The sequence below is a fragment of the Schistocerca cancellata genome, chromosome 2 (genome assembly GCF_023864275.1).
Source record: "Schistocerca cancellata isolate TAMUIC-IGC-003103 chromosome 2, iqSchCanc2.1, whole genome shotgun sequence".
NCBI lineage: Eukaryota > Metazoa > Arthropoda > Insecta > Orthoptera > Acrididae > Schistocerca > Schistocerca cancellata.
Genome location: NC_064627.1, coordinates 1,095,048,802 through 1,095,076,537, shown reverse-complemented (window position 1 = coordinate 1,095,076,537; position 27,736 = coordinate 1,095,048,802). Strand labels below are relative to the sequence as shown.

Here is a 27,736-nt window from a genome sequence, read left to right as displayed (position 1 = left end):
CAACTTCATATACGTAGACATACGCTGTGCAACAGAATTGAAGGACCACATTCTCGAAACCCCTTAATTGTGTCGCATAAGTTTGAAATCTTGCTCAGAAGTGCCTACAACCTTCCTCTGTAACGGGGCAAAAGCAAGGCGCCCTGCGACGTCAATCGGGGTCCACGCCGCTTAAAACAGCAACGTGTCTACACCTGCGGAAGGAAAGCCAGCGCTCAGAAGTTCATGTCATGTGTAAGATGGGTGAACAATGTCACACTGACACCTGCAGGTAGGCAACTACGTAACACACCTCTGACGCCATTTACCTGCCTGCAGGTGCTTAGGAATATTTCGCAGGTTTTCTCTGTAAAAATTCTCAGTAAATGTGGCCGAGTGAAATCGAGGGTTTTGCCGAATTGGTGGTCCTTAGATGGACCCTTTGCCATTTTATTCACGCGTGTATCAATGTCGCATCTCTCTGCGATCACCCCACAGTAGAGCATGAAACAGGAGGACTGAAAAAGCATCAGCACGCTTTCCTACTGCGGATCACGTTCAGATTTCATGGAATAGTTTTGAACGGTCCCTGGTATCTCTACCCTGCATACGAAAGCAGAAATTGCGATCGCAGTGCGCCCGAAATGGGTGAGTTCACATTCAATGGGGGCCGCAGCCCCGTGATGTCCGTCGAGAAGTGTTGAATCACCCAGGAGGCGTCAACAGTACCAAACGCTTTAAGAACGTGTCAATTTGCGCATCGCATTGCGAACTTAAGTTTTTGACACCGAAATATGAGGACTCAACATACCAAGGAAAGATGTGATTTCATTGACTTCATTTATGCCACCCGCTAAGTCCTTTTCTTTCCGATTCTGAGGGGCTATGGCTCTGAAATGTTAGCCTCTGCCAGACACAAGAAAACCGCACGATTTCAACGCTGGGAGTCCCAGTTCTAACCCACACCGCGGAGGCGTCACAAGAAGGGGTCAAATTAGGCTGAGAGGGCGTGTGACGACCTTCCCATCGTGTGACACGTCACGTCCACGGTGGCGTTGGGCAAAATTGTGGTGACGTTTGGTGCCAATGTGACGTCATTAACCCAATTCACACGTCTTATGACCTTTCTTGCTCTGGCCCTTTTTCTGCAAGTGTCGACACCTCGCTGTTTGAAGCGTCGCTAAGACCGAGGTTGACGTCGTAGGGCGTGCTTTTGCATCAGTACAGAGGAAGGTTGCAGACACGTCTGAGCCAAATTTCAAACTTATGCGTCACAGTGGGAGACAATTATGGAGTTTCGAAAACGTGACCGTTTAATCCTGTTTCAATGTGTAGATTATGTATGCTTAAACACATTTCCTTGGTTGTTCGGATAACAATGAAAATGTCTGGAACTCACACCTATTAAGTCCTATAATATGTTTCAAAAACATTGTACCCATTTTAGAAGAGTGTATCTGCTACATGTCCACCTTCGCAGCTGACTGCCGTGCGGAGGACCCGGGTGCGATTCCTGGGTACTGCCAGGAACTTTTCCTTGATGGGAGGAGTGTTACAGGGTCCAAAAAAAAATGGCTCTGAGCACTATGAGACTCAACTGCTGTGGTCATAAGTCCCGTAGAACTTAGAACTACTTAAACCTAACTAACCTAAGGACATCACACACATCCATGCCCGAGGCAGGATTCGAACCTGCGACCGTAGCGGTCGTGCGGTTCCAGACTGTAGCGCCTAGAACCGCTCGGCCACTCCGGCTGGCTGTTACAGGGTCCGCTCAGCATCGTGATGCCAACTGAATGAGAAGTAGCGGCTCGATGATCTTCAAAGCTTTTGTTTTAAACAGAAACGTCCTGCTTTTCATACGTGAACATGCAACGTTGTAGTAGTCTTTACAGTTACGTTTACAATGATGAAAGTTTATAATTACCTTTCGCAAATGCTCAGTATGCCCTGCACCGTATCTCCAAGCTATAGCCAAATTCGCCCTCTACCTTTCTACCTTTGCAAGCTCATTCAGTGCTTAATGAACGTTAACATGGCCCATAGTAGGCCGTAACACGATGTTTATTTAATCGTGCGATTAGGTAATTTCGACTAAGCGTCATCGTCAAGCACCTGTAAAGCTAACATCGAAAAGCATCTACATTGTCCGCATAGAGTTCTAGGCGCTCAGTCCGGAACCGCGCGACTGCTACGGTCGCAGGTTCGAATCCTGCCTCGGGCATGGATGTGTGTGATGTCCTTAGGTTAGTTAGGTTTAAGTAGTTCTAAGTTCTAGGGGACTGATGACCACAGCAGTTAAGTCCCATAGTGCTCAGAGCCATTTGAACCATTTTTTTTTTGTCTGCATAGATCGCCAGGTATAAGTAACACTTTACACACTTCACATTAAGATAAACATTACTGCACAAATTTCTTACTTACATTTGTAACATCTATAGTCCATGCCACTTTCAAATCACTCTTAATTACAAGTAAAAAGTAGACATATTCCGTCATTTCCCGAAAGAATCCACACTGTGCAAAGTGTTATTTATACGTGGCGATGTACGGAGACAATGTAGATGCTTTCACACGTTGGTTCTACAGGTGCTTGACAATACGCTTACTCGAAAATAGCTAATCGCACGATTAAAAAAACATCGTGTTACAGCCTACTACGGACGATGTTGACGTCTATTAAGCATCTGGAAGCTGTGGATCCCCACAAACAAATAAAAAATTCAATTCTGTTGCTATCGGCGTCGCAATTACGTCAAAGTTGCTGCAAGACGAGGAAGACAAACGGAGTCTTTCACAAACTCGCAAGAAAAGTCTCATACCGTGAGACAGGGCGACGCTGGACAGCAGGGGCGCTTCGTGAGATCCACACGGCCCTCACTACCGATCCACCGTTCAGGCCGTAACATGCAGGCGGCTGTGCGGTGGTCCGTCATCGAGATGAAAAATTAAATTTTTTTGTATTCCTCGTCTTACAATAACTTTAGCGGAATTGCGACACCGATAGTAACAGCATGTGTGGGAAAAACTGTGACGGAGCGAGCTGGACTAGCTTCACCAGGGTCAGCCCCACCGACAACCACATGAACCGGCAACTCACAGTCGGCGCCGAGGTAGTTTCCATGCACAAGTTAACATTCACCCCTTTTTTCTACCTTCGTTCCAGTGTGAGATATAGTCTGTGAAATGCGATGAATGTTTTGAAATGCCATTCATTTTGGCTCTTATTGTCGTTATTGTTACCCCGGTTGCCTCACGCATCGCTTCCACAATAAACAGCTGAGCGAGAGGTTCTCAGGTCAACCAGTCTTCCGCTTGATAACAGATTGACCTTCGCACACAATAGCTCTTATCGGCGTCTGTGACGCCTCCTACCAGGATACGAATGCTGTGATTTGATTAGATGGAGACCTGATTACGGGCATTACCCGCGCACACTGGTCTCAGTGGGCATCAGGGAAATACGCGACTGTTAAACACTGTAAAACCCACCTGCTGTCCCTGTCCGGTACGTCGCCGGATCAGTTTTGATGAATGTAGCAATTCTTTCGTTTTGTGATGGTGAGCTCTATAATGGCTCTGAGCACTATGGGACTTAACTACTGTGGTCATCAGTCCCCTAGAACTTAGAACTACTTAAACCTGACTAACCTAAGGACATCACACACATCCATTCCCGAGGCAGGATTCGAACCTGCGACCGTAGCAGTCGCGCGGTTCCGGACTGCGCACCTAGAACCGCTACACCACCGCGGCCGGCGATGGTGAGCTCTCTAGCTACAGTTTGTCGAAGGTTGCCACAGCCGAAAATGTATCACGTTAATGACAGGGATGGAAAAAGCTAGCGGCAAGAAACGATCAGTGTTTTATTCTGCGCGATAGCAATGGAAATACTATCGACGACAGTGCTGCCAATGCAGAGTTACTAAACACAACCTTCTTAAATCACTTCAGCGAAGAAGACGAAGTAAATATTCCAGAATTCGAATCGAGAACAGCTACCAACATGAGTAACTTAGAAGTAGATATCCTCGCAGCAGTGAAGTAACTTAAATCACTTAATAAGAGCAAGTCTTCCCGTCCAGACTGTATACCAATTAGGTGCCTTTCAGAGTATGCTGATGCAATAACTTCATACTTGAAGAAGACGAAGTAAATATTCCAGAATTCGAATCAAGAACAGCTACCAACATGAGTAACTTAGAAGTAGATATCCTCGCAGCAGTGAAGTAACTTAAATCACTTAATAAGAGCAAGTCTTCCCGTCCAGACTGTATACCAATTAGGTGCCTTTCAGAGTATGCTGATGCAATAACTTCATACTTGAAGAAGACGAAGTAAATATTCCAGAATTCGAATCAAGAACAGCTACCAACATGAGTAACCTAGAAGTAGATATCCTCGCAGCAGTGAACTTAAATCACTTAATAAGAGCAAGTCTTCCCGTCCAGACTGTATACCAATTAGGTGCCTTTCAGAGTATGCTGATGCAATAACTTCATACTTGAAGAAGACGAAGTAAATATTCCAGAATTCGAATCAAGAACAGCTACCAACATGAGTAACTTAGAAGTAGATATCCTCGCAGCAGTGAAGTAACTTAAATCACTTAATAAGAGCAAGTCTTCCCGTCCAGACTGTATACCAATTAGGTGCCTTTCAGAGTAACAGAGCAACGCGTTATTGACTTGCTCAGTTTGTGAAGCTCTTTATAATGAATAAATCATCCAATTTTTCTGAAACTGTTCTCGTTTGTTTCCCTGTACATGTTCATCGCATCTACTGATTTGTGTCCCATTCGGATAATTCCTTCGAGGTGGTGTGCTTTTTCCTTTTCTCTCTCTCTCTCTCTCTCTCTCTCTCTCTCTCTCTCTCTCTCTATCTATCTATCTCTCTCTTCCTCTCTCTTACAGTGTATAAAGTTCCCAGTTTCCACCCGAGTGAGTTCGATGATTCGATCAGTATCACTCCAAGCATCTTCTGCCAAATGAGCGAAACAGTGTCTCGGCTGTAAACTTTAGCACATGTTGGTAGCATTTCATCCGTGACAATATGCGCTCCAAAATGCCAGACTTTAGTACAGCAGTGCAGATATTTGCGGCACGTCTTCTCCTGACGTCGAAACAGTGGTTTTCGGCTTTGTTACACTGCCTAGAAAAAAAAAGTCAAAAACCCAGAAGGGGAGGTGGAAAGGAAATTGCCGGCCGCGGTGGCCGAGCCGTTCTAGGCGCTTCAGTCCGGAACCGCGCGGCGGCTACGGTCGCAGTTCGAAACCTGCTTCGGGTATGGAAGTGTGTGATGTCCTTAGGTTAGTTAGGCTTAAGTAGTTGTAAGTTCTAGGGGACTGATGACCTCAGATGTTACGTCTCATAGTGAACCATTTGACATGAAATGAAACGTCAAGGGTTATAGTATGTCAGAGATGTTATTTCAGTCAAATTTACAAAGAATTCGGCAGTATAAGCGCTCTTATCAGTATGGCGTCGCACCCCCTCTGGCCTGCGTGCACGCACTGGTTTCCTTGGGAAGGGTGTCATAAAGCCATTGTATCCTCTCCTGAGACAAGTTCGCCCACAACTGTTGCAGCTCGTCTTCGATAGACTCGACACTGTCACTGAGCCGCAGTTGACGTTCGAGCTGGTACCACACACACGCTATATCAGGGGCAGGTACGGGTATCTCGCTGGAAACGGGGGTACATCAACATCACGCACGCAGTCCATCGAGACGAGCATTGTCCTGCTGAAAAATGGCACCACAGTATTATCGCATGAGAGATAACACATGAGGACGCAGCAAGTCTGTGACGTACCACTGCGCCGTTAGTTTCCTTAAGGCCGGTTCCCACTAGAGCGCGGCGGCGCGGCGTGCGGCAACGGCAGCGGCAAGCGTTTTCCGCGTTGACGCGGCGGCTCGCGGAATTGGCGTTCCCACTTGGAAGCGGCAGACGCTAGCGGTAGCCAATGACGGACATCCACTGAGGTACGGGGCAGGACCCACTGAAACGCGCGGTGCGTTTGATTAACTATATCTTACACCTACATGAAGGAAAGACGAAGTTGGGTGAAGACATACCAATTTTTCATTTTCTGTACAATGTACTCTTTCACATATTTCATTATTCATGTTTTCTCATTTCACCATGAACAGATTTCATGACTACCGTTCACGATTGTTCACTATCTCCTAACACATTGAAACAATGTACGACAAAAGAAATTATTCAGATAGTTAAGCGAGACAAAAATTTAAAATGTGGTACGGTAGCAGGTACACGAAACAGTAAGAACACAAAGGCTAGGTGGAAGGGATGAAAGTGGAAGCCACCTGATAGAATTTCCCACAGAGCATAATTTAATCATCGCCAGCACCTTGCTTAAGAATCACGAAAGAATAATATATATTTGGAACAGTTTTCGAAACCAGATTTTAAATTGTAAGGCATTTCCTGGTGCAGACGCAAACCTGACTGAAGACTGTCAATAGCAAGAAAAGCGTGCTGAAAAAGAAAATTTGTTCACGCCGAATATAAATTCTAATGGTTGGATACTATTTTACAAAGGTATTTGTGTGGAGTGCAGCCTTGTATGTAAGTGAAACGTGGATGATGAACAGTTCTGTCAAAAAGACAATAGACGCTTTCAAAACGTGGTGATTCATAAGAATGCTGAACATTAGATACGAGGATCGTGTGACTAAAGAAGAGGTACGGAATTAAATAGAGGAGGAAGAGGAAATTACGGCACAACTTTGACAACAATAGGGGTTAGTTGACAGGACGTATTATGGGGCGTCAAAGAGTGAGGACAAAGGGGTTGGGTGATACTATTCTGATAATAATCATCTGTTGAAATACTATTCTACTATTTTATCTATTAATGTAAGCAGTGAATTTACTCTTCCATGCACTCCTCCACAAAACATTTAAACCGAAACTGAAATCAGCTGAACACCAAATCTTTCAACCACTGTCTGACAACTACTGGATTCACTTTCAACTTTCTATAACTATCACCGGCTAGCCACACACACGTACAGATATAAGGAGAACAAAAATAAACAAAAATTAGTTTTCAGCATATAATTCTGCAGTTTGGCAACATGTACATAAACAAACCAGACAGGAAGGGACATGAGGCGAACACACTGTAGATACGACTTCAAATCAGAGTTTTCAGTAAAACGTCTACTGCTAGAGTGACAGAAGAAAAAAGAGCGAACATGAAAATGTGCTTATGTTCCATAATCTAAGTTTTAGTTCAACCTCCAGCATGTGACCAGGTGAGGGGAAACGTATATGTCCGCCAAAAACTCGATTCACTGTAAGTAATCAGTCATTCACGTAAAAAAAGATGTGAACTGTTTTATAATCTGCAAGTATCACATATCAAAACAAAACTGAATCATTCTAGATTCCACCGAAGATGCCTTAAAGTAAAAGGCGAAACGCGTCTTGAATCAGTAAAGTACACTGGATAAAGAAAAAAGAAAGGAAATAATCAATAGCTCTACATATTTAGTAAATTACATCTTATGACATACCAGTAAATTAGTTTCGGTTTAACTTCTCATTCGACATGCTATTAATGCCGTTTAAAAAAATTCATCTATCCCTTCTGAAAAACTGTAGTTACTTTCATATCTCGGTAGATAAACAGGTTTAGGATATTTATCATGCGACGAAATACATGACTTTTCACAAGTTATCGTTTGCAAAAAAACACGTTTCGATTTCTTGAAACGTTTACGAAATTTGCGGTTGATACAACCACATGGTTTACGACGAGCAGGACGAAGTATCGGTCGCGTCGCGAGCGAGCCGCCTGCGGTCACGGCAGAGCCTGTCCGCCGACATATCATTCAATATCTCGAGAACGGTGATAGCTATCGATCTGCTCTCAGCTTTAAAAACAATTTCGATATGTTGACTAAATTTCATACGCAATAATGTATAACCTAAAATGAACTGTACGCAAAGTCCACGCAATGCGTTTTCACCTCTGCACACTTATTAAAATTTCGTGTAAAGGTTTACGTAAATGCGATACAGCAAGTAACCACGACGAATAACGAAAAGAAATTCGGTCTTTTATCGAGAGAAGATATCAGGCTATAACATGCCCAAGAATCAAATTTTTCTACCGAATAGACCCTTGGAATCGGATGATATGTTTTTCATAGCTGCCGCCGCGTCCGCGCCAGCGCTTCGGCGGAAGTTCGTGTGGCCCGGGGTGCCGTACCTGACGTCACGCTCAGCGCGTTCTGTGATTGGCGGCGCGCACCTGGGGCGCGTCACGCGGCAGCGGAAGCGGTTCGACATGGGCAAACCGCGACGCAGAGCCCGCCGCGCCTTGCCGCTGACGCCGTTTCCATGGCAACCACGCCGCTGACGCGCGGTTTTGACGCGCGGCAGCCCTAGTGGGAACCGGCCTTTAGTCATTCCCAGCAGTGACCTGAAGACATATCCTATGGATTTCCACACCGTGACGCCAGGTCTAACACAACATAACTCTCTAAAACGTTGCAAGAATGGCATAAGTCGCCACCATATTCGCCGACAGTGGGTAGTGCATAGGCGCGCTTCATCGCTGAGCACAATGTGATGCTGTTCGTCAGCAGTCCATGCTTCCCGGTCAGGGCACCGCTCCACAGGCAGGCACATGTGTTATGGTGCTAATTGCGGCCTACATCTGGGATGGTAATTTTCTCGCTCGCCTGCTGTCACACTCCGACTAGAGGTTCGAGGTGACACAGAATGTCGCTGGAAGCCCACTATTTGTTCTCCGGTGGCAGGCGCAGTCGTGACGGGACTACGATGCGTCTGGTGAACGATGCGGCGATCCTCCGTTTTGGTGGTCCGCCGTGGTCGACAGGAATCTACACGATGAGTATCCCTGCTCGCTTTTTCCGATGCAGTCCAACATGTGGGTACTGTCATATCGCAATTCCCCACGAATCTGGATGGAGCACATTTCGACCAGCCGGTCAAATAGAGGCCCATTTCAAACACAGTCAGGTGCTCTCGACGCTGTTCCACGCGAGTACGAGTAGTCTCTGTGTCCTTCACACGTCTGTTCACGCCCCTTGTACACCCTACCAGGGATGGCAACAACACCAGACTCGAACAACAGGAATGCACTCCGGTGCCTATTCTGCCTGTCACAGACAATTACAGCTCTAATCATTTATATACACGCCGATGCTGTGCACGTATACAAAGTTACATTTACTACCAACCATGTCTTTCAGGGCTTCACGTTTCCGGTCAGACAGTGTATCCGGTTACTATTTGACCAACTGTGACACGTGTTACACCGCTGAAGTCCATTCAAAGGATGTTTCCAATACGGCAGAAAAAACTATCTGGTTTCATTAAAAATGTCGGTGTCATATTTCGGCATACGTTGAACGTTAATAATCACTTGCATAGTTTACCAAAGAGCCCACATTCTCCACTATAGCTCAGAGAAAAACACGGCTATGTATATTCACTCATTGTGGGTTCATTTTGGGGTGCTCACAATCAGGTACCTCATCCTACATAACATATAGGCTGACTTTTCCATCCACGCAGAAACCTTGCCAGCACAGATAATTCACAATCAAAAATTCATCTTCTAGTCTTTTTTCATCTGCCAACAGTTAAGTCAACAATTATTGTACATTTTTTGTTGATAGCAGGAACGGCGAAAAAATCCTGAAAGTCCTGAAAGTTGAAACAAGAACTGACATGTGAGGCTTCCAGGTTCATGTCGGTAGTACGCAGCGGCTACTTACTAAGAAATATTTGTCACACTCGCGAGACGTAGAGCTGTCGACCAAACAGCAAGAGGGCTGATTCCACAGTTACTATCCTGATTTCCTTTGCTTCACTACTAAAAATGTTTCATACATTTTTCGATCAATGTCCTTGCTTTAGACAAAGCAGTCCTTGAAACCTTTACAACGTGATTGATTTGTTTGTGTTGTGCCTATTGGTCGTTTGTGAGTTACACTTCTGGCCATTAAAATTGCTACACCACAAAGAAGACGTGCTACAGACGTGAAATTTAACCGACAGGAAGAAGATGTTGTGATATGCAAATGATTAGCTTTACAGAGCATTCACACAAGGTTGGCGCTGGTGGCGACACCTACAACGTGTTGACATGACGAAAGTTTCCAGCCGATTTCTCATACACAAACAGCAGTTGACCGGAGTTGTCTGGTGAAACGTTGCTGTGATGCCTCGTGTAAGGAGGAGAAATGCGTACCACACATTTCCGACTTTTATAAAGGTCGGATTGTAGCATATCGCGATTTCAGTTTATCGTATCGCGACATTGCTGCTCGCGTTGGTCGAGATCCAATGACTGTTAGCAGAATATGGAATCGGTGGGTTCAGGAGGGTAATACGGAACGCCGTGGTGGATCCCAACGGCCTCGTAACACTAGCAGTCGAGATGACAGGCATCTTATCCGCATGGCTGTAACGCATCGTGCAGCCACGTATCGATCCCTGAGTCAACAGATAGGGACGTTTGCAAGACAACAGCCATCTGCACGAACAGTTCGATGACGTTTGCAGCAGCATGGACTATCACCTCGGAGACCTTGGCTGCGGCTACCCTTGACGCTGCATCACAGACAGGAGCGCCTGCGATGGTTTACTCAACGACGAACCTGGGTGCACGAATGGCAAAACGTCATTTTTTCGGATGAATCCAGGTTCTGTTTACAGCATCATGATGGTTGCATCCGTGTTTGGCGACATCGCGGTGAACGCACGTTGGAAGCGTGTATTCGTCATCGCCATACTGGCGTATCACCCGGCGTGATGGTATGGGGTGCCATTGGTTACACGTCTCGGTCACCTCTTGTTCGCATTGACGGCACTTTGAACAGTGGACGTTACATTTCAGATGTGTTACTACCCGTGGCTCTACCCTTCATTCGATCCCTGCAAAACCCTACATTTCAGTAGGATAATGTACGACTGCATGTTGCAGGTCCTGTACGGGCCTTTCTGGATACAGAAAATGTTCGACTGCTGCCCTGGCCAGCACATTCTCCAGATCTCTCACCAATTGAAAACGTCTGGTCAATGGTGGCCGAGCAACTGGCTCGTCACAATAGGCAAGTCACTACTCTTGATGAAATGTGGTATAGTGTTGAAGCTGCATGGGCAGCTGTACCTGTACACGTCATCCAAGCTCTATGCCCAGGCGTATCAAGGCCGTTATTACTGCCAGAGGTGTTTGTTCTGGGTACTGATTTCTCAGGATCTATGCATCCACATTGCGTGAAAATGTAATCACATGTCAGTTCTAGTATAATATATTTGTCCAATGAATACCCGTTTATCATCTGCATTTCTTCTTGGTGTACCAATTTTAATCGCCAGTAGTGTACAAGGGAGGTTGCGATAATTCCCTGAATGCGGGTTTTCGCTGAAATATGCTGCGTAAGTTTTTGACGTCCTTAAGATTATCATATTTAAAAAAAATTATTTTGCTACGTTTTTGCACTTCCACTGCTACGAGTGTGAATCCCGAATTCTTCCTGGTCATGCTGACAAAGTTTTATGAATTTATTTGTAAAAGTATAGACAGCAGAAAATAAAATGTCCTGTGGTGCCTCTCCTGCTCCAAGTAGGCCCGTTTGACGTCCTGCCCCCCTTAAGAGAAGAGATGGAATAAGGAAAACAGGAAACTAGTATAGCCACGGTGCTGCTTTGCGATTTTGAGACTGCATTGAACTAAGCTTTTACGCCCGCACTTGCGGCCGCCCCCGCCTGCCACGACAGCCACTGACGCGCGCGCCGCCTGCCGGCAGAACCCTCTGGCGTGGTACGCGGAGCAGATGCAGCGCGCCGACGTGGCGCTGGTGGTGGCGTCGCCAGAGCCGCTGCCGACAACCGCCCACGCTTCCACCCCCGCGGCCGGCGTGTACGGCGGTGCGGCGGCGGCGGCCGAGGCGCTGGTGGGGCTGCGGCTGGGGCGCGGCCGGCGCTGCGAGGCGCTGGCGCTGCCCGGCCGCCCCCACCTGCCGCCCCCGGCTCGGGCCCTCCGCCTGCTGCGCGCTCGCCGCCCCTCGGACCTGTGCCGCCTGGTGCGCCGCCTCCACGCCGGGGGCGGCCTCGGGTCGGCGGCGCGTTCCGCCCCCAGCCGGGCCGCGGCGCTGGTGCTGCTGCGGATGGCCAACGAGACTGCGGAGGACTCCCCTCCACGACAGGTAAGTGCTCTGCTCTCATTTCCAGAAGCACTGTTTGTATGCGTGTCCTTACCCTACATAACATCGTATAATGATACAAGGTGCGTTCAATACGTAATGCAACGTATTCTTTTTTTCTCGGCCGGTTTTGCCTTAAAAAATGCGGAATTTGTTATAAGATATAGTGGAATATTTCCTATTCAGCCGCTATAGTTTCATGAACTTCCAATAGGTGGCAGCACTGTAGATACCCTTAAAAAAAAAAAAAAAGAAAAAAAACATCTGTAACAGAGGCCTGTTCCAAGCAGAGAGCTGTCATTGAGTTTCTTTTGGCAGAAAACCAGAGCATTGGAGATATTCATAGGCTCTTGCAGAACGTATACGGAGACCTAGCAGTGAAAAAAAGCACGGTATGTAGTTGTACGAGGCGTCTGCTAACACCGCAGCAAGGTCGCACAAACTTGTTCGATCTTTCGCGTGCCGATTGTCCACACGCAGCTGTGACTCCTCTCATTCGAGGTGATCGACAGGTCACAGTCCACACCCCGCTCCATAACTGGACGTCTCTGTTGGTAGTGCTGACACACTGATTCACCACTTGTAGTACTCACTGACGTGTACCTGCTGGTTTCCTCGCCTCCTAACAGATGGCTATAAAGTGCAACGAACGAGCATCTGTGAGGAATAGCTTACACGTTACGAGGCTGGTCGTGACATTTTTGTCGAACATAGCCATAGGCGATGAAACAGGGTTATCACTTCTAATTGGAGACAAAATGGCAATCCATGAAGTGGCGACACAGCAACTCTCCTCTGAAGAAAAGGTTCAAAGCCGCATCCTCAGTTGGTAAAGTCCTGAGGATTCTGAGGGAGCTATTCTTTTTGATGCCCTCCCTCGCGGTGCAACGATCAACTCTGAAGTATGTTGTGCTACCCTCAGGAAATTGAAGAAACCATTTCAGCCAGTTCGTCGCCATAAAAATGCAAACGAAATTCTCCTCCATGACAACACAAGGTCTCATACAAGTCTGCGCACGCGAGAGGAACCCACAAAACTTCATTGCATCGTTTTTCCTCTTCCAATCTACATCCCAGATATCGTACCTCAACTTCCATCTGTTTGGCTAAATCAAGGATGCACACCACTGGTAGCAGTAAATGGATAATGGGGACGTTATTCACGCAGCAAGATGGCTCATGTGTCGACCAGCAGTGTAGTACGACGCTGGCATACAGGCCCTCTCAGTAAGGTGGCGTAAGGCTGTCGTATTGAACAAAGAGTATATTCAAAAATAGGGTTCTCTAGACAAAAGAATGGGGAATAATATGGTGTACTGCAATCCTGAATAAAACCAACTTGCTTTAAGAAAAAAAATGTTGCATTACTTATTGAACACCCCTCGGATATGCCGCGCTAGCAACATATGCAAACCAATGGTTACAATCTATGTACATTACGTTGTTGTATAATAAATACACTGCCAGCCACGCTTAATAGCTTGTTCGTATCCATTTGGAACGCACCAAAGCAACAATTCTGCATTGCATGGAGTCGTCAAGTTCTTAGGGGGCATCTGAAGGTAACTAACATCTGACATCTATGTACAGGTTTGAGGGTACGGAACTGACATCCAATAGCCTCCCGGATGTGTTTCATAAGGTTCACATGAGGCCAATTTGGTGGTCAAGACAACAACGTCAGTTCAATATCATACTCCTCAAGCCACTGTAACACATCTCTGACCCTGTGACATGAACAGTTATCGAGCTGGAAGTTGCTATTGCCGTCGAGGAAGACATCTGGCATCCAAAGATCCGGGTGGTTTGCAATTACCTCCACGTTGCCCGCAGTTGTTGTGGTGCGTTAGATTACTACCACAGGTTCCGTGGAGTACAGGTTAATATCCCCTAAATCATTACACTGCTGGCATGGGCCTGCTTTCTTGAGACAGTGCACGTTTCGACCAGCTGTTCGGCTGGAGACAGCATATTCAGACATGACCACCGACCTGGTGAAGTGATTAACCCGACTAGGTGACACGTTTCAATTGACCCCCTGTCCAATCATGATGATTCAGTTAACACTGCAGTCATAACTGACGACGTCATCAGGTCAACATGCGAACACATAGTCGTCATATGGAATAATGCTATGGATCAGTTTCAAACATAGTGGCAACGTATACATTGCATGGAAACTTGTTGTCATTAGGAGCACTAGCTTCAGCTATACCATGCTATTTCACAGAAAGAAGTAAAACATACAGCCATAAAAGTACCTGACCATCACCCATATGAGTTAAATGTGTTTTTAGACAATTAAGTTTTTAAAAAAAACTGAAAGCATTTTTATTTCACAACTTCTTTGCTACACACATCTGAATTTCTGAATACATAATATCTGTATGTGGTTCGGCTATACTAATTAAGTTTCATTCTAGGTTAAGATTAAAGTAACAATGAAAGTACATAAATGAAGCAAATGAACAACAAGTAGCCAGGTTTACACGGAGAAAATATTTCTTATTTGTAAACATTTTGACCTTTCCTCATCATAGCATGTTGTCGAAACGACCCATAGAACACGCAAGAAACTAACAACATACATAAACGATTTCAGTTTAGATTTAAACAGTGGTTTGTTACATAACTTTAGGAGAATTTGTAAAGAAAAGCATCAACGTTAAAGAGTGCAAAAGTATTTCCACAGTTGAATACAGAGGAGAGATAGCAGATAGAGAAAAAGAATACTCTGAGTGCCCCTATGAAGTGGAACAAATGTCCCATAACTTCTTGGAAGGAGCAACTGTTGACGATTGGGAGGGAACTGAGGATCCATTGTTGAAGTCAATGTTTGGCAGAGCTTTGGCAGACTTGCAATCAAACAAGGCAGAAGGCACAGGCAACGTTACTTCCAAATTTCTAAAATCATTGGGGAAGTGGTAATCAGAAAGATTAATCAGGTTACCGTGTACAATGTTTGCATAGAGAAATGCCGTCTGACCTTCAGAATAACATCATTCCCACAATCCCAAAGACAACAAAATCAGATACATGCAAGAACTATCACACAGTCAGCATGACAGTGCTAGCAACCAAATTACTAACCAGCATAAAGTCCAAAAGATTGGAAAAGAAAATTGAGGTACTGCTAGATGATGATCGGTTTGGCTTTAGGAAAAGGAAAAGTTAAGGCACCAGAGAGGCATTTCTGGCACTATGCATGACAGTGGAAGCAAAACAGAGTAAAAAAGGCCAAAACACTTTGGTAGACTTTGTCGACTGAAATGGTTCAAATGGCTCTGAGCACTATGGGACTTAACATCTGAGGTCATGAGTCCCCTAGAACTTAGAACTACTTAAACCTAACTAACCTAAGGACATCACACACATCCATGCCCGAGGCAGGATTCGAACCTGTGACTGTAGTGGTCGCACAGTTCCAGACTAAAGTGCCTAGAACCGCTCGGCCACACCGGCCGGCCCTTGTCGACTGAGAAAAGGGTTCAGCAATGTAATGTAGAGTAGAAGTTTAGAATCCTCACACTGCACATAAAGATAGATAATCTTTTATATATTTAAAGCAGCGTGTGGCGGGGGGGGGGGGGGTGTCTTTCATGGGTGGGTGGTTGGATGTGTGTACAGCCAGTATCTCCTCCCAAACCCCTGGATCGATTTCAACCAAATGTGGCACAGAAACAGCAGGACAGGACTGTGGGGTTTATAACTTCCTAGCTCAAATAGGAGATAAGGGCAAACTGTGTTTTTTTTCAGTCCCTGGTGTATAGGCAGCACTGCATAACAGGTATGCTATGCGAGAACAATATTGACCTGTCAAATGAACTTGCTTTGAGGGCAGCCTATAGGAGAAGGGCAAGAAAAGGTTTTCCAGGCCCCAAAATGTAAGCTGCTGTGAAAGACAGGTGTGTTGTGTTGATCTGGTATCGCATGTTTTACGAACCATTTATCCAAGGGCTAAGCATGCAGAAGGGTATGGTATGGGAAAGATTAAGATGTATACAGGAGGGGATGAACAGAGTGAGGTGGAGGCAGGGGAGATGCATGAGGCTGGATCAACAGAGTGAGGTGGAGCAGGGGAGATGCATGAGGCTGGTGGAAAGGGTAGTTGTAAGTGGCAAAGGAAGAGGGGGAGGTGGAGTTGGAAAAAGGAGATAGGGAGGGGCATATGGTCAGGGGCAGGGGGATGTAGTCAGAGAGATGGGGCAGAGTAAATGGACAATGGGAGGGGACAAGGAGGTGAAGAGACATAGGAGACAGAGAAGTAGGGATGGGAGGATAAGGTGGACAGACAGAGGGAGGTAGAGGTGTACACAGAGAGGGTCAGAGAGGCAGAAGAGGTTTCATTATATGTGGGAAACACATACATGGGTCAAGCCATGGGTAAAAATTTAATATACAATATTTACAAGATTCAAGAGTGGTAACTAAGAATAGAAGACAAGTAGAAAAGAGCTCAGACTAAACAGGGCCTATATATTGAAGAAGCGATGAAGGACACAAAGATTTGGAACAAGGAGCAAAATTCAGGGTGAAAGGGTAACATTATTAAAATTTGCTGATGGCGTTACTGTCTTCTGCGGAGGTGAAGATGAAGTTACAGGATTTATTGAAGAGAATTAACGGTCTACTTTACCTCCAAATATGATATGTGAGTACATCAAAGCAATACAAAAGTAATGAGGAATATCGAAAAGGAGATTAGCGATAAACCCAACACCTAATCTGGGACCACGTAGAAGACGAAATGAAGAAATTCTGCCACTTTGGAAGCAATGAAGTACATAATGGATAGAACAAGGAGGAAATAAGTAGTTGACTAGCACAGACAAGGAGATAATTTCTGGCAAAATGAAGCCTACTAGTATCAATTGTGAGCCTCAATTTGAGGAAGGAATGGCTGAGAATGTAGACTGGGAGTACATCGCAGTACTCATTTTTTCAGTTCTGTGCTATGCACACTCTTCGTGTATTTACACTGACGAAGCAAAACATGACGACCACGACGCCACCTCGATACAGAATGCCGCCCGTTAAAGTGTACAATCGGAGCAGAAACAAATGGGGTATCAAATGAGGGACAGTGAACGTCTATGAGAAGGTTTGAAAGATGATTAAACCACGAGTAGGCGACAAGTGTTGGACGTTCACGCCTCATCGCAGAACATGGAGATTTGCCGAGTCTCTAAAGCGGAATCAGCTACGATTTGTGTTATACCTGAAGACGAAACGGAACCCTGGTGCAGGCACAAGTGTCCAACAGCAGAAAGTTCAGCGTAAACTGATGAACAGGTGATGCAATATGTATGTTGCCACTATGTTAGAAATTGGCCAATAGCATTATTCCATATGACATTAATTCATATAAGCATGCAGAGTAATCCACCTTTCTCATGTTTAAATTACCAAGGGCAACAATTTATTACGCGTGGAGCAAATGTTGCTAAACTCAAGAAATTTTATAATACATGATTTCCAAAGTCCTGACTGAAATCCATACCCAATACGCAACATTTAGTTTTGCATATTATCTTTCTCTCATGATCTCTTGTTATTGATTACGTGATGGTGGTATATCCTGTCTTGTACACAAATACATGAGCCATGTATTTTTCTCTGTTGATTAGCTATTTAGCCAGAGCCAATGAACACTCGTAATTTTCCATAATATTTCAGATATTGTTCGTTCTATTCTTGCACCAGTACGGGATATAGTTATGATGCTTGTTTCACCATAAACTGCAACTATTCCTTCTATTCTAGAGACGAATATTCGATTAAAATCTGGCGGCGTGTATAGTGTTAATGACAAGTTTTATTGTTAAATTTGAGTATATGTCACTAATTTCGCTAGTTCCGTTGATATGTCCATTTTCATTTAATTTAAGCCACAATAGCATTTAGTAGTCTTTAAACGTTCAGTCTGGTCTCAGAAAAGGTAAAGGCACCAGAGAGGCACTTTCACGTTGCGGTCGCTAATGGAAGCAAGACTGAAAGAAAAAAATCGAGACACGTTCACAGGATTTGTCGACCTGGAAACAGCGTTAGACGATGTAAAATGATGCAATGTGTTCGACATGCTGAGAAAAAAAGGTAAGCTATAGGAAAATACGGTAGTATACAATATGTACAAGAGCCAAGAGAGAACATAAGAGTGAACGACCAAGAACGACGTGCTCGGATTAAAATGGATGTAAGACAAGGATGTAGACTTTCGCCCCATCTGTTCAATCTAGACATCGAAGAAGCAATGAGGTAAATAAAAGTTCAAGAGTGGGATTAAAATTCAGGGTGAAAGTGTAACAATGATAAGATTCGCTGGTGACATTGCTACCCTCAGTGAAAGTGAAGGAGAATTTCAGGATGTGTTGAATAGAATAAACATTCTAACGAGTACAGAATATGGATTGAGAGTAAATCGAAAAAAAGACGAAAGTAATGACAAGTAGCAGAAATGAGAACAGCTAAGAACTCAACATCAAAATTAGGAATCAAGAAGTAGACGAAGTTAGACCCAGGCTGCAGAATAACCTATGACGGAGCTGGAGTCATACATACGTATTAACTTGAGGAAAAAAAATTCTGAGAATGTACGTTTGGAGCACAGCATTGTATGGCAATGAAACATGGACTGTGGGAAAACGGGAACAGAAGAGAGTCGAAGTATTTGAGATGTGGTGCTACAGACGAATATTGAAAATTAGGTAGACTGATAAGGTAAGGAATGAGGAGGTTCTGCACAGAATCTGAGTGGAAAGGAATATGTGGAAAACACTGACAAGGAGAAGGGACAGGATGAAAGGACTTCTGTTAAGACATCCGGGAATTACTTCCATGGTACTAGACGAAACTGTAGAGGGCAAAAACTATAGAGGAAGACAGAGATTGGAATACATCCAGCTAATAACCGACTACGTAGGGTACAACTGCTAAACCAGGCTGATAATTAAAAAAAAAAACGAAAAACGTTCAGCATGTTACCATTCATTGAAACAAATCATGTACACTTAACTTGTAAAATTTACTCATTGCACATCATTTACACATGAATAGTGCCAATGATCTGGAATTAACTCGATTTCACCATATATTTTGTGACAGCGCCTACTCTTATACTTAATTCATTATGTGCGTCTAAATGATGACAGAAAGCAGCTAAAAATAGCGATCTCAGTGCAACTAGATATTTCACAAAAGTATTTCCCGTTTACCCTTCACGCACCTCAGTACTTTCTACGTTCCTTAATACTGTCACACGAATTGTCTGACTGATGCCTTGGTTTCTTGCAGGCGAGTCCGGGAGTGGCTATCGACGTCTCGTCCAGCGACTTGGAGCCAGTATTGGCCAGTGAGTCTTCAGCACCCCCGACAGTGCGGCAGCAGGCTCTGCCCACCGTCGCGGTGAGCAGCCTCGTGGACCTGCAGAAGATGAACCTGCTGGGTCCGGACCTTTCCGAGGAAGACACGGAAGAGGAAGAAGGCGACGGTAGCGCCATAGGGACAGATGCGTCCGTGTCGACAAGTGGTGTGGACCCTGACAGCATAAGCCTGCAGCTGTGAATCACGACGCAACGCGGTGCAGCTCAACCCGACTCCCACGTTCCTCCTTATCTAGTCCTCAACGTACCTCCAGTCAGAAGCTTTACGCCTTATGTGATGTTTTTGTTTTGTTTGTGAAATGTTAATTTATTCTACAGATTTCGAACAATACAGTGCAGTTAACACTTCACCGTCCTACTGTTCTTTTAACTTTTTGTGTTATGCATACGGAACCTCCCTAGCAATATGGATGTAAATATGGTATCTTATTATACAGAGTATAAAAAAAACCCTACGTATACAAAATTTTAGAGTGTATAGAATGTAATCTACCCCTCCCTCACATCATTTGTTGATTGTTACTGTCTTTAGGGTTAACTCTTTTAATAAGTTTCGAGAGGAGTAAGGTTTACAATAAACTTTTTACTTCCAGAATGAGATTTTCACTCTGCAGCGGAGTGTGCGCTGATATCAAACTTCCTGGCAGATTAAAACTGTGTGCCCGACCGAGACTCGAACTCGGGACCTTTGCCTTTCGCGGGCAAGTGCTCTACCATCTGAGCTACCGAAGCACGACTCACGTCCGCTACTCACAGCCTTACTTCTGCCAGTACCTCGTCTCCTACCTTCCAAAACTTTACAGAAGCTCTCCTGCGAACCTTGCAGAACTAGCACTCCTAAGCCATGTCTCCGCAATATCCTTTCTTTCAGGAGTGCTAGTTCTGCAAGGTACGCAGGAGAGCTTCTGTAAAGTTTTGGAAGGTAGGAGACGAGGTACTGGCAGAAGTAAGGCTGTGAGTACCGGACGTGAGTCGTGCTTCGGTAGCTCAGATGGTAGAGCACTTGCCCGCGAAAGGCAAAGGTCCCGAGTTCGAGTCTCGGTCGGGCACATAGTTTTAATCTGCCAGGAAGTTTCATATCAGCGCACACTCCGCTGCAGAGTGAAAATCTCATTCTGGAAACATCCCCCAGGCTGTGGCTAAGCCATGTCTCCGCAATATCCTTTCTTTCAGGAGTGCTAGTTCTGCAAGGTTCGCAGGAGAGCTTCTGTAAAGTTTGGAAGGTAGGAGACGAGGTACTGGCAGAAGTAAGGCTGTGAGTACCGGACGTGAGTCGTGCTTCGGTAGCTCAGATGGTAGAGCACTTGCCCGCGAAAGGCAAAGGTCCCGAGTTCGAGTCTCGGTCGGGCACACAGTTTTAATCTGCCAGAAAGTTTGATATCAGCGCACACTCCGCTGCAGACTGAAAATCTCATTCTGGAAACATCCCCCAGGCTGTGGCTAAGCCATGTCTCCGCAATATCCTTTCTTTCAGGAGTGCTAGTTCTGCAAGGTTCGCAGGAGAGCTTCTGTAAAGTTTGGAAGGTAGGAGACGAGGTACTGGCATAAGTAAGGCTGTGAGTAGCGGACGTGAGTCGTGCTTCGGTAGCTCAGATGGTAGAGCACTTGCCCGCGAAAGGCAAAGGTCCCGAGTTCGAGTCTCGGTCGGGCACACAGTTTTAATCTGCCAGGAAGTTTCAACTTTTTACTTATCTTCTTTTCTTGTAGTTGGCTCCAATTCTTCATGTCTAGAGGCTGACTCTTGAAATTGAAATTTTCGTGTTTAGGATCCCATGTTTCCGATTGACATAATTAACTCTGAAGTAATGCTTTCGCTGTATTTTTTCTTTTCACGAATATTTTATTCTCTCACATTTTTCTGTATCACATCGTCTTTTGAATTTTTACATTAACAAAGCCGAAATTACATTATTATTCCAAACCACGTAAATACGTCCGGTCACTTCTGAGGCATGCCCACTACTACCTCACTCTGCGGTAATAACAGTATTCCAGAGGGTTTGCAAATTTTCTTGACAAATGAACTTCTTTTAGTTTATAAATGAATCCAGAAATAAACATAATGAACAGTACTGAATTTGTGTAATTCATAATAGAAATTTTAAGTGTGCCAAATATTTCGTAATTTCAAATATGTCTTAAAAATTATTTTAACTCTACAATCAAGCCCAGTACATATCGATTGTAACAGGGAAAATGAAGTAATTTCTTTTTATAGATTTTAGATTATAATATAACACGTCGTGTACAAAATCATATGAATTTTTTTTAGAAAAACAGCTAAGACAATGTTGACCTGTTTAAATATTCGAGAAAATTTCTGGTATCGACTACTTTTGTTGAGGAAAAGTAACGCTAAAGAAGGATGTCCCTTTACAAGAGGAGATAACATCATTAAGAGTGAAACCTTCCAGTCTCCTCTATATCTCTTTTGTTATTGATAACCTTCCCTTTTACAATAAACTATGAAACCTTTCCTTAGGATTTCTATCTCTTTCTTAATAATAACAAATGAAATCTTCCCTTTGAAATTTATTCTCTTTCTCGATCTTCGCTTACAAATTTAATTGCTGCTTATTAAAAGTGATTTTCTGATTATTTCGATGAAACATAGAATGTGTCGTCGTCGTGGCCCTCAGTCGTTATCTGCAATAACCCAAAACTGTTCCTTACCTTTTTTACTGTTAATGGATCGCCATCTGACTGCTACATCGAACTGCGACATGAATATACTTACTCTGTTTTACTATACTCTATTAGCTGCTGGTGGGCTTTCATAATAAGTGGCTGTATTTATTACCAAAGCTGACGTTATTCTTTAATAGCAAAGCTGACGTTATTCTTTAATTAATTTGACTGAAGTTACGTAATTCATAGTTAAACTTTTTCTTGACAACAATAAAATTTTGCAAAGTTTTACGTTGATGGTTTTTGGGATGGATTATAATTAGAAATGCAATATTGCTGGCAAAAGTTAATTATATTCTGAATGAAATGATTTTACAAACGTTCAAATGGGACTTACTTTTTACAATAATCTTACAACTAGCAATTCGCAAACATACCTTCAGTAGTCTTGAGTTTCTCAAAAAATTAATTCAATAATATTAGTTCCTCTTATTATAATAGTTAGCTGATGTCTCTGTACATCCGTTTATAATCTCTTGTAAATCATAGCTAGTGGCTGGCAAGCACACCGCTCCTCTCAACCTCTCGCTTCAGACCTGCTACCGACTCTTCTCGCTTACTACTGACTTTCTACGAACGCCAAAGTGCGGTCTCTCCTGCTAATAATGCTTTCTGGTGCAGACAATCCCTGCTACCATTACAAAATGTATCAATGCGCGGTATTTCCCGCTCTTTTCTTACAATGTATCCATACGTGGTCTCTCCCGCCCTTTTTAAAATTATATCAATTTGCGGTCTCTCTTGTCAACAATACTTTGGTGCAGACATTCCCTGCTACCACAATTGTTTCCAACATGACAAATACTAATTATTCCTACTTAATCCTATTAATAAAATATAAACATCTTTCATAAATTGTGATTTGACAATAAACAATAGAAATATACACGTCTTACAAGAATACATGACGGCTTTGACGATGATTATTTTCAGAAACCATGTTGAGACGTCCATGTGATGAACAAAGTTTTAGAGGGAGTCCTAAAAAATGCCGTCTTTTTACATTAATCCACAACACGCATCTGTGTGCTAGTGACTCTGTGACTTGCTCAGAACAACCATACGTTTGATGAATAACGGCTGCAGCTTCAGCCAAACGGGCAAACAGCTCTTCTGGAGCATCTACCAGTGTCTCGGACACCAAATGATTCATGTCTCCGTTAAGAAGAAATCCATGGGAGTGAGATCGGGAGAACATCACCCCCCCCCTACCTCCCCTCCCTAACCACATCTTCTCTATATGTCTTCCGGCATCAACGGCAAAGTGTCATGGAGCTGGAAGCATAAGCGTTGCAAAACGACTGAAAAAAGCTATCTCTATGGTGAGAAAATTGGCAATTCATCCTAAATAACGAAAAGTGTGAGGTCATCCATTTAAGTGCTGAAAGGAATGCGTTAAACTTCTGTTACACGATAAATCAGTTTAATCTAAAGGGCGTCAATGTACCCAGAAATTACACTTACGAACAACTTAAATTGGAAAGAGCACATATAAAACGTTGTGAGGAAAGCGATCCAAATAATTTGATTTATTGGTAGAACACTCAGAGGATGTAACAGATCTACTAAACAGACTGCCAACATTACGCTTTTCCGTCCCCTTTTGGAGTGCTGCTGCGCGGTGTGAGATTCTTACCAGATAGGATTAACGGAGTACGTAGAGCAAGTTCAAAGAAGGGCAGCATGTTTCGTATTATCGAGAAATATGGGAGAGTGTGTCACCCACGTGGTATAGGATTTGGGGTGGAGATCATTAAAACAGAGGCGTTTCTCGTTGCGGCGGAATCTTCTCAAGATATGTCAATTACCAACTTTCTCCTCCGAATGTGAAAATATTTTGTTGACGCGTGGGGAGAAACGATCATCATAATGAAATGAGGGACATCCGAGCTCGCACAGAAAGATATAGGTGTTCGTTCTTTCCGCGCGCTGTTCTAGAGTGGAGTAATGGAGGATTATTGTGAAGGTGGTTCGATGAATCCTCTGTCACGCAATTAAGTGCGATTTGCAGTGTAGACATGTAGATATAGATGTAAATAACCGCTAGCGGAACATTGTATGACATTTCCTGTAGTACTTCACGCAGAAAGACAGGGTAATTTTCTCCACCGACTGTCTTACGCAGAAGATGCGGACCAGATAGATTGTCATGAATAGTAGCAGTACCCATAAAATTATCCTTCCTAGCAGTAAGATGTAACTGTGTTGCAAATCAGCTCCCAGTGTCAATCACTGCGTACCTTGTGACATTTTTAGAAATTTGGGTGTTGTTCACTTTTTATTGAACCTTGAGGTGGGGGAGGGGGATGTGAAAGTTGAGCGACGACTACCGCAGTGTTGAGGAGTGGTATGGTGGGAATAATTTTCGCCACTTCGCTCGGTGCTGATAACACACATACGGTTTCTGTGTCGTGCCGATCAACTGCTAAGAATGGTAGAAACATGTCACACACAAGTAATAAAGTTTCGTGGAAGAACTTTTTTACGGAATCGTTCATGCCCATTTGTGTTACTTGTTTGCAACAAATAATGTGATATTAAATGAAGCCAGTTCTGATACAAATATTCAATGAATAAAAGAGGAATATTCTTAAAGTATTCATTAAATACAAATAAAATAAATCAATTGTGCAAGGGAGTAATAAACTGAACGTGGAGCACAGTAAATTAGAGTTCAAAAAGCACAAACATTCAGAATGAAATCAAACTTTGATGGTAAACCAGACTTCATAATCAATAATTAGTCAGTTTTCACTTTATATCAGTACACGTTTTTTTTCCTTGTAGGCGTACCACTTGATATGTCCTTGTGCACCACCAGTGGAACATGTACCACCTTCTGGTAACCCAGGGCCTACAGTAAGGACCAAACCATTCAACAGCCCCTAATGGGGAGATGATGCGCCTATTATATTCAGTTCTCTACAACCAATAGAGTTATACCAACAATTGATGTAGCACATGAAAAGAACTCAGTAAATAGGGTTGTATGCTCCAGTTTTTTTGGGCGTATGTATTGATGAAAACTTGAACTGGAAGGAGCATATTATTGAGCGCTTCAAACAATTGCGTTCGGCTACTTTTGCTCTTCGTGTAACTACTAATCTTGGTAACAAACGAAATAACCTCATGCGATTTTGTGTATTTCCACTCAGTAACGCCTATACAACAATTTTATTGTGTAACTGACCACTGACAAAGAAACTATCGACTGCACAAAAGCGATCAACAAGAACAGTGCGTGCTCTTCAACCGCTGTCGTCATGTAGGTACCTCCTCGAGGGGTTAGACCAGCGGTAGCAAACCGGTCCCTACCGCCCACTAGTGGCCGTTCCACCTTTCGTGGGGAGGGGGGGAGGGGGGGTGGGAACGGTAGACAAAGAGGTTTTAAAAAGTTTCTTATGAAGTTTTCATAAAATTCTGATATAAAGCGTTTAGTAAATAACGTTTCAATTTGCTGTAGCTCTGCTTTATAAGTTCTGTGAAGCAAAGTTACTTCCCAGCTGGCCGGTTAGAAAATTGTAGTACTTGCAGTAATACAAAAGTAGGAGGCAGATCAAAAAGATTAACTGCCGTTGGGTTACGCATGTTAAATGCACCGTCGCAATATATATATTCGCTAATGAAATTCGTATAAATAATAATCCATCACACTTCGAGAACAACGTGTAACCTCCCCCTCACATATCGACCTTAATGAAAGTAAAAATTAAACCGCGTGTACCTAATAGAAATTTGGGAAAAGCAATCGTCACCGAAGTTAATCTGTCGATAAAGAGGGAGGAAAGCGTTACATCTAAATGAAAGGAGAATGCAAATGAAACTGGTGGAAATTTATTTTGACAAAGGGTAAAGTTAATAAAGAAAGTAAAAGTGCGGTCATTACGTTAACAATTAACTGGCGTTAATCAGATATTTGAGATTTGGGGAAAATTACGGTCGCCAGTCCTATGGACAACTACTATAATAACTGAAAATGAAAGATTAATGCACATATAATTAGCACTAAAAGCGTGGCAACTGAAGGCTGACACGTGTTGTGTGAAAACTGAATGTTTGTCAGAAGTAATAAATTTCGCTACACTCTGACTTAATTTAGCAAAAGAATTAATAAAACCGGAAAACTGAAAGTTAATTTAGTGACTGAAATTAATATTGAACTTTGTTTCTGAAGCACTAAGAAATTGAATGAAATAAGGCTAGTCTTGGGCTACCTCAACAATCATTTCAAAAGTACTTGAATCTATGCAATTTAGAAATAAGAGATTTAACTTTGAACTTGAATTAAATGATTCTGAACAATTAACAATAGCAAAATTTAGTATGTACCAAGCTGAGCTGCAGTTACAGGTAAGCTAAAATATGGTAACAAAACTCGCACTCTTAATTTGTGCTTGTGTAATCTAAATATTGTAGCCAGCTACGAATACCTTAACTGAACTTTGAAATTAAAGCAGTGAAATCGAATGATATTACTTTAATGCTGACGTTTGAATTTCAGCGACACTCGAGATCATTTCAGGAAAGGAAGGGACCCTGCTTGGTAATGCAATTGGGACAATGAGCAACAAAGGTTCATGCTAAGTTGCTGTATTTTAGTAATGCTAATGGAATAGTTTCAAAAGCTGAGGTCTGCCATACAGTTCTAAAACTTGACGTGCTTTCAGTCTTCCTTGTTGGTTGACTGAAGATTTGAAGTCGTCGATCGAGGAGGTGGCGACAATCACTTATCTCGGCCGTAGCTGTTGCAGAAGCTGGATTTTGGTCACCAGGCGAAACGGGCTCTTGATGTGTGCCTGCTAATATTTCCCGTCCGCGACACCGTGCCAGAAATTATCACAGCAAGTCGAGCGTAATTACATGCTGCCAAACCCGGTAAGCGCGGTAACTCGCGGGAGCGTCACACAACACACCTGCTCCACCACCCTACTCCATCCACACTCTGCTCTGCCCGCGCTCCACGCGGTAGAGTTAACACTACCAAAGATCCTAAACACTTTGGTTCTCCACATGACCTATGGTTCTCCACATGACCTATCGGTGTAATCGTTCGATAGCATAGTTTCCCTTGGCAAGACCCAGCATAAAAATACAAATAATATTTACAAAACCATCCAATTATACATCGACATAAATGCATAAATATATATGTATATACAAATAGTAAAGCAATTACAATATACAAAGACACAGAAATGTCATATCTTCAGGTAACAAAATAAGGAAAAAATTTATAGTACAATAGATGGAAATAGGAGGATATGCATTTCCGGCGTTACAAACGTACCTTAAAACTAGCGAAAAATGATGTTTGTTGCCCACTGTTAAAGCTGTCAGTACGTCAGCAAGGAGTTCAATGCACAGAAACAAAATTTTTTATCATTTCACCAATACCATAAAATGACAGGCAGCAAATGAATGTTTTAACTGTAAAATAAGATCTTTTCTTCTGGAGAGTTCCTTATATTCCACGACGAATT

At 43.5% G+C, this 27,736-nt stretch overlaps 1 protein-coding gene across 1 annotated transcript in view; it reads left to right on the top strand.

The window, feature by feature from the left end:
- Positions 1-20,090, top strand: part of LOC126161243 (uncharacterized) — a 157,176-nt gene extending 137,086 nt beyond the window's left edge. The window contains exons 5-6 of the mRNA XM_049916983.1: positions 11,794-12,192; positions 19,480-20,090. Coding sequence (XP_049772940.1) covers positions 11,794-12,192; positions 19,480-19,749 — 669 coding nt within the window. The 3' untranslated portion in view covers positions 19,750-20,090. The remainder of the gene's footprint in view (positions 1-11,793; positions 12,193-19,479) is intronic.
- The last annotated feature ends 7,646 nt before the right edge of the window (positions 20,091-27,736 follow it).